Here is a 7,900-nt window from a genome sequence, read left to right on the forward strand (position 1 = left end):
TGTCACCTGTGTCACTGCCCTCTCCTTTGACCCTGACCCACAGGTTTGCAACCAGACTGCCTATCCTATAGAGGAGCTCCATACATCCAACCTGCTTCTGTACATGGTGGGCAATCCCTGCTCCTCATCTTCCCTGCCTGTCTTTCTTGACAAGCTTGTCTCTGCCTGTTGCAGCCCTCCAGTTGTGCAAGCTGCTGCATGGCCTCTGTTACCCTAAGAGCCTGGTGGCTTTGACACCTCACAGGGAGCTCTAGTTCCTCCTGTGCATTGAAAGAACACAGGCTCCAGGCTGCGTTTGTACACATGCACCTGAGGCAGATGTTCTTTTTCTACGTTTTAGCATTTCTGAGGTCTCTTCTGTTTCTGCTGCCCCACAGCTTTTGCTTTAATTGCTCCTTACAATATTTTTCCCTTTAGTCCCCAAGACAGGATCAGAGCACAGCACCCCTCCCTTCCACATCTTCTCCACCTACTCTTTCCTTTTTTATTGCCCTACCTCTTCTCAAGCACCCAGCATTATGGCTGCTGTCTGAAAAGCTGGTCACAGGGAGTGCCATGGTGTTATGGAGGCAGGGAGCTGCAGGCAGGAGCCACAGACATGGCCTGCCAACTTCTGTGCATTCTCACACCTGCAGAAAGCAAGGAGTTTGGCACTTTGTGGAGTGGGAGCTTACCTGGAATTACTCGGGAGGTGGAGGTTTAGATGCACCATGCTTACAAGGTCCTCCAAAGTTCAGGTGTTTTGTTTGCTGTGCCCAGGGCTAGACTTGCTTCTGCTAGGATGATCTGAGAAGGTATTGGTGATACTTCCACTGTGTGTAACTGAATTTTAAGTGCTCTGTAACCAACAGCATTATGAAATATGGACCTCCGCTCTCAACTGTAAAATTTTGTAAGTGGTTTAACAGCAAGTGCAACAGTGCCTAAAATATACTATAAGAGAAATAGAATTGTAGTAATTTAAATCTTGTTGGTTCTGAGGAAGTGAAAATGAGACCTGTTTTTAGCTTCAACAGAATTCAGTGTGTAAAAATGCTTACACAATCCTGATATGCAAAATGTTTTACTGTGAGAAGGGTTGTTTTCAGACTTTTCTGACCTCAGTAGATAAGGATCAGAGTTCAGGAGAGAAAGAGATCATTTATTTTAAACTGTGCACTTGCTGCTGCTTATAAGCTGTCTTTTTATAGATTTTGTTTTCAGGCAAATAGGTACATTCAGATCAACGAATGTTAGACACTGCAGGCCCTGAAATATTCTAATCCTTTATTTTGTTACTGTGATTTTTTTTTTTTGGATGTGCTAGTATTCAGCCTATTGTACTAATAGACTTGTCTCAACCTTTTGGACAACTCTGCCAGGTGTGCGTTTCTTCCCAGACTGAACTGACCTGGGTACACAACATGCACAACAGCACTGCTGGAACTCCACATGTGACTGGAACATGTAATGAGACTTTGTCCACGCCGCCACCGAGCTCCGAGTTTTCCCTGGGCGTGTTGGTGCTGCTGGCTTTCCTCATGGTGTTGCTAGCTCTGGTCACCATCCTGGGCAACGTCTTGGTGATCCTTGCTTTCATCATGGACAGGAACCTCAGGCATCGGAGTAACTACTACTTTCTCAACCTTGCTATTTCTGACTTTGCAGTGGGTAAGTCTCAGCCGTGGGGCACATACAATTTGTTTCCTCAGGACTCTTAGGAGGAGCAAGGGAGCTGCTTTTGCTGGGTGGTTTCTTCTAAGACAACTGTTTCTCAGTTGCTTGTGTCTAGGGGAAGGGTAAGAATGCTGGAAACTGCACTAAGTGTTTTAGCAGCCTATTATGCCTGAGAGGATAATGAGAAATACATCCCTTTTTTTTTTTTTTTTTTTTTTTGTATAAATACTTTCAATGTTGCTTCAGGAAAAAGGAGCAACTGTTGTAGGTAAATACCAATCAAAGCAGAGAGGTAGTTTCTTACCGTTTATGGTTTACATTTGCTCCTCCTGTAATATCACACAATTTTGACTGTGTAACTGTTTTCTTATACAGCTATCTGTGATATATCCAGGTAAATGAAATACTTCTCTCCATAGCACTAATCTCTCATGAGTGTATTGCACCACAATGAAACATTTTACCATTCTGACATTTTACTGGCTTCAGCTCAATGCAGGCTGTGGATCAGATGGCTTGCCCAATGCCAGTAACAGCCTGCTGGCATCTCATCTGTTTTCCTTATTAGCCCTCTCTTCACATAGTGTCACTGCAGAAATCCAGGAGAGTTGGCCCCTGGAGCTTCTGGGGATCCAGACCTGGTAGGTGATGCCTGGTGAGGAGCTGGGGGATATGAATGCCTTGTGTGGCAGTTCTTCAGGATTTGGGCCGGGTAACTAGCCAGTACAGCAGAGAAAGCCAGACAAAGCCATGATTCTGCATGATTCTGTGGCAGATGTTCCACCAAACATCTTAACTTGAGGCCAGCAAGGAGGTGTTTCTGCACACAAGTGCTTTCTCTTCAGGACACTCACAGAGCACAGTATTCACTGAATCAAGAGGAGGGAAATAGCACTCACTGACTTCCTTTACTTCTAGCAATACTGTCCCCCCTTAACTGCTGTTCCTTTGTCAGTGCTGTGTAGTGAAGTGTATTAATTTAACCTTTAAGATTTAGTTTCATTTATGCTTTTTATAACCTGTAGTCCCTAACTCTGGGGTTCGCCCCACAGGGTAGAAGCCAAATGGTGCTGGTGCTTTCCTGCTCCAGGCAGACAATTTGCTTGTGCTACCTTTTCATTACTCAGGTCTACCACAGAAGTCTGCTTCTCCTTGTATTTTACAGTTTAGTCAGGAGATTTAAATCTGTCTTCTATATCAGTTCTTGTTTGTGGATGGTGTGTCGTGGAGTCTTCAATCAGCCGAGAGGAAATGATTGGTTTCAGTACTATTTTGGCCTATAAACTGTGTTAATCTAGGACTTAATCTATGTCTCCAGGATCAGTCAGAAAACGCTTTTTTTTCTGAAGCTGGTGTAGTATTTTTTGAACTTCTTAGAGGTCTGGAATCCTTCCATGCATGTGACTCTTATATTTTGCATCCTCTGTTTAGTAAAACTGGTAATAGTTTTAAATATAAATGCTTAAAACCTGATTCTTGTGTCTGTATTTATATGTATAGCGAAAAGCAGTCATTGCTTTTTGACATGCTGCCAAACATTGATCTTGTCAAAACTCCTGAGAGCAGTAGCTGTCATCAGAAAGTCTGAAAGATCAGTATTTTGTATAAAAGTGATGGTGTTTCTATTTAGGTATATTTTAAAACAAGCAATCAGTACTGAAAGTGCTATGCACATCTGTCTGTTGGTACGAGTCTGTCAGCTCGTTGCCTGGAGGACTGTTGTCAGTGGGCCACATCAACCTGGATATGGTCAGTAACTTATAAGATCTTGATGGAACTATTGAAGAAGAACAATCTGAAGAGTTTAAAATTGATCTTGAAGCTGCATATAAATTTATATTTCTTTTCAGAAACATAGCAGAGATGCTGCACTGTACTTTTGAAAGAATAATTATCAGTAATATGAAGAAGATGCTGGCTTAAAAATAAAACTCAGACATGACCTTCTAATGAAAGTACTTCAGTGGAAGGCTTTTTGGACAAAAATGAAATAAAACAAAAAAAACAACAAAAAATAGTTGTGAAGTTAATCTTAACTGAAGACTCTTCATGAGATTATAAGACCTCTTCAGAGTGGGAGAGGGTTTCATACCTCTACTGTGTCTGCTCTGTCTTGGGTAGAAAAGGTATCAAGATACTATGCAGACTGCCCAGTATGTTGTTTCTGTCTCATAAATGCTAACCAGTCTCACATTAAGAGCTGACATTACTAACATTGGTAGGTGTGTTTGGGGAAAACTCTAACAGAGATTGAAGTCTAGAGGATATACAGCAATGAGGTTATGTGTCAGAACACCACAACAGTGCATATATGCTGCAACCCTGATTAAGTATCTTTAGAAGCCAGAAGTAGATTAGACTGGAGTTTTCTTCTTCAGCAGATCTTTCTTTGCTGATTTGCACTGAGCATATTACCAGCAATCAGTATACCCAAATACACTATGATCTAATACATAGAACGTCACTGTCAGATTTCATGAGAATGGAAGAATTTCTGTATATAAATTGCATATTCACCTTTATATATATATTTTAGCCACACACCAGAACAGTGTCTGTCTTTTCTTCCAGGAATAGTGTTTGCAACCCATATGAACTGTATGGTGTCTCTTGGTTGATTCCATAGGTGCGTTGTGCATGCCTCTCTACATCCCTTACAGTCTGACTGGGAAATGGCACTTGGGAAGAGATGTCTGCAAGCTCTGGCTAGTTATGGACTATCTTATGTGTACAGCTTCAGTATTTAACATTGTTCTTATCAGCTATGACCGTTTCCTGTCAGTTACTAAAGCTGTAAGTACTCCGTTTATAGCTTCTCTGATTTTGTCACAGGAACATTGCTGGATTATTCTCACCAGCCTTTGCCATGTGGATGAGTATAAATCCAGATTTAATAGAGATAATAGCCTTAAAAAATGTGTTGGCATGTGGAGCTTATTAGATATTTGCAGCTTGATGTGGCGAATATTCTGCTTTGAGCATGTTCCAGCCCAAAACCACTCAAATGGGACTTTTCTTACAACTTCTGCTACAGGTTGTTGTTCTGCTACTGCTTGAGGGAAAGCAGGCTAGGGGTGAAAAAGATAACACAGGAGGCTGCTGAAAAGGGGACAAGGAAAGAGGAAATCCAGAGTAAAGTAGATTTGGGTTTTAACATAAAATCAGGCATGGGAGGAAAAGGCAGTGGGGCTTGGGCAGTGAGGTGATGAACACCAAGGAGGATGTTTAGGCCTGAGATCAGATGATCCTGGAGTAGATTGGGAGCAAGAGGAAATGGTGCAGAGAGCAGGACAAAGGACAGACTGTAGAGGCTGCCTGTGACCATACCTTCCTCTCAACTCGTGGGGCAGAACCTCAAACTTCAGATGCATTCTATGTCTCTGCTCTCTGGAGAGCATCCTACCCACTTTACACGTGCTCTATATCTTGGTTCATGCTAAGGACAGAGACCAGAATTTCTCACTAATCACTCCATTAATTTAAGGGCCAGGGAAATGTCGGGGAAAGCTAAAGCTTCTAGCACTTTGGTGATGTATGAGAATGTCAACATAATGTAATATGATGATAATTTATTTTACTTATTATACTTGCCTTTTAAATCAATTTTATTTTTTAATGTTATTTTATTTTGAGAAAAAAATCTGGGAAGTCAAACACCAAAAAACTTTGTATATAAGAAATATTACACTGGAAAACCAAAGAGTTGGCATTTATAAAGTGCAAAATTGAGTGCACCTGCACAAATCACAAATGTAATTAAGACCTATGGATATTTGCATCATAGTCTCTAATGATGTTAACTCATACTTTCTTTTTTTTTTTTTTACTTAATTGGGATGTCTAAGCTCCTAAAATTGCACGTTCACCTTGTCATCCCATGAAATGAATGGAGCATGATACGAGCTACAAGATACCTCTCTGGCAAGATATAGTGGATGATATGTACTGGTCCCACAGGGGGAAGAAAAGGGATTATGTTGTGGTTTCATTAGCTAAAGGCTTCTGCATTGCATAGGTGGAATCTATTCCTACCTCCTCATGAAGTATGCAATAAACAGTTTTCTCAGAAGCAGGTGTTATGTACATGTGCTGCATTTTCTGATGACCAATGTGATGCATGTGGTCATATTTGCTCCTAAAATGCTATAGAAAACAGTGCAGTTGTCAGTGAATGGGTGTCATGCTCTAAACAACTATAAAATTCTAATTACTCTGGCACTTCAGAGCACGGACATCACAAACAAAGCACACCAAATTACTAGGTACTGATGGAGGATCATGTTTCATCACCTGGACCAGGAATACAGCCCAGCTAGATTAACCTGTAGAGAGACACCCCTACGTTATGTCAACATCAATGATTTCAACATACTTGGGTGAGCTTCAGCTGATCAGTGTAGCTGCAGCTCTAAATTACCAAGCATTCTGCTAAGTTTCTCTCCTGCTGCTTCTGATTATTCCAAAACCTGTGTCTGCAGGTGTGACTTTTTATTTCTTTTTCCCCTGCAGGTATCTTACAGAGCCCAGCAGGGAATAACATCCAGCCCTGTTATCAAGATGGTGGCCATCTGGGTTTTTGCCTTCCTCCTCTACTGCCCAGCAATCCTCTTTTGGGAGCACGTGGCTGGACACAGCGTGGTAGCAGTGGATCAGTGCCACGCCGAGTTCTTCCACAACTGGTACTTCCTCCTGTGCACGTCCACGCTGGAGTTCTTCGTGCCGCTGGTCTCGGTGACCTACTTCAACGTGCACATCTTCCACAACATCCAGAGGCGCCAGCGGCATGGCAGCGCGCAGGACTGCGAGGCTCCAAAGGGCAGCAGCCTGTCCTGGAGATTGTGCCTCCTGCCAAGGCCCGGAGGATCTTCATCTGAAGCAGAGGAGAGTGTTTCATCATCCACGAGGCCAAAGAAAGAGTCTTTGGTAACTGAGAACTCGTCTCCATCCCAGGGCAATTCTGTAACACCAGAAAATGACTTTTCTGCTTCTTTTTGTGCAAGGGCCAGGTCAAAGCTACAGCAGGACAAAAAAATAGCAAAGTCTCTTGCCATAATTGTGTGCGTGTTTGCCATTTGCTGGGCCCCGTACACTTTACTAATGATTATTCGTGGGGCCTGCCAAGGAACTTGTGTTCATAACTCCGTGTATGAAATAAGCTTTTGGCTTTTGTGGACCAATTCCTCTCTGAACCCATTTCTCTACTCTCTCTGTCATGTTAAATTTCGGATGGCTTTCATGAAAATATTATGTCCCAAAAAGTTTGCAACATTGAGATTAGGCTCTTTTTAAAAGGAAAAAATAAAAAGGCTGAAGAGCAGCTGGAGGAGAGATATAAGTAGCTGCAATTTGAAATTAGATTGTCTCTTCCAGGAGACTAGTCTTGTTAGAAAGCCTAAAGAAACTTTCCATGAAGTCTGTCCTCCTTCATACAAACATGCTTACTCACAGTTTGTGTACTTTTTCCAGCTATTTCAATTGGCTGGTTAAAGGATATTGCCTCTGTCTGACTACCCCTAGCAGTCTATCTATACATCATCCTCATTCTGGTTGTGAAGGATACTATCCTGAACTGCAGTACAGCTTGTATTTGTGTTCATAATTGATGTTAGTTGAAAAGACAATGAAGGTGGGTATTTGCCATAAGGTTTATACTAAAGTTAACATCTTCTCTATTCTGCTTCTTTTGAACAGCTTGTACTGCATTCAGAAGGTTTTTTTCCTTATCATGAAAAATCCAGCTAAGTTATGACTTTATTATGAGGCACATAGCGCATTACTTCCTTTCACTGATGTTTGGACAGCAGGGGAATACAGGGACTGCTTTTAAAAATTTGAGTGAAGGTGTTCTCTGCAGAAGGACATTAATCTGTGTACTTGCTCAGATGCAGTAGTAGAGAATTTAGGTGTGAAAGCATTTATATGCATCTCCAGCTATTCTTCGAGAAACAAGTCTTCTGTGGCTGTAGTTTTGAGAGATCATGGAAAAATATTACCTTTTGTTCTTACTCCTTGAGTGAGAAAATCTTCTACTCCTGGCCCAAGAGAGGACGCTTGCAGCAGTCCAAGTGGCTGTAACTCTGCACAGCCCTCTCTGGCTTGTTTTGTGACCCCAGTGAAGCTCTAATCCATACTACGAAATATGCTGGTCTTACCAGCCCTGCTCACTTCCAAATACGACATCATGCACAGGGAACAACTCAGCTCCACACCTGAGCAAATCTCCATTCAGTTCAGCATGCCAGTG

The 7,900-nt window shown here is 42.0% G+C and overlaps 1 protein-coding gene across 1 annotated transcript; it reads left to right on the plus strand.

The window, feature by feature from the left end:
• Positions 1–1,367: 1,367 nt before the first annotated feature.
• Positions 1,368–7,075, plus strand: LOC127381102 (histamine H3 receptor-like). Its single transcript, XM_051610921.1, has 3 exons — positions 1,368–1,650; positions 4,283–4,449; positions 6,166–7,075. The coding sequence occupies exons 1-3, from the start codon at positions 1,404–1,406 to the stop codon at positions 6,943–6,945; spliced, it is 1,194 nt and encodes a 397-aa protein (XP_051466881.1). The 5' UTR covers positions 1,368–1,403; the 3' UTR covers positions 6,946–7,075.
• The last annotated feature ends 825 nt before the right edge of the window (positions 7,076–7,900 follow it).

This window comes from Apus apus, chromosome 2, assembly GCF_020740795.1.
Source record: "Apus apus isolate bApuApu2 chromosome 2, bApuApu2.pri.cur, whole genome shotgun sequence".
Classification (NCBI taxonomy): domain Eukaryota; kingdom Metazoa; phylum Chordata; class Aves; order Apodiformes; family Apodidae; genus Apus; species Apus apus.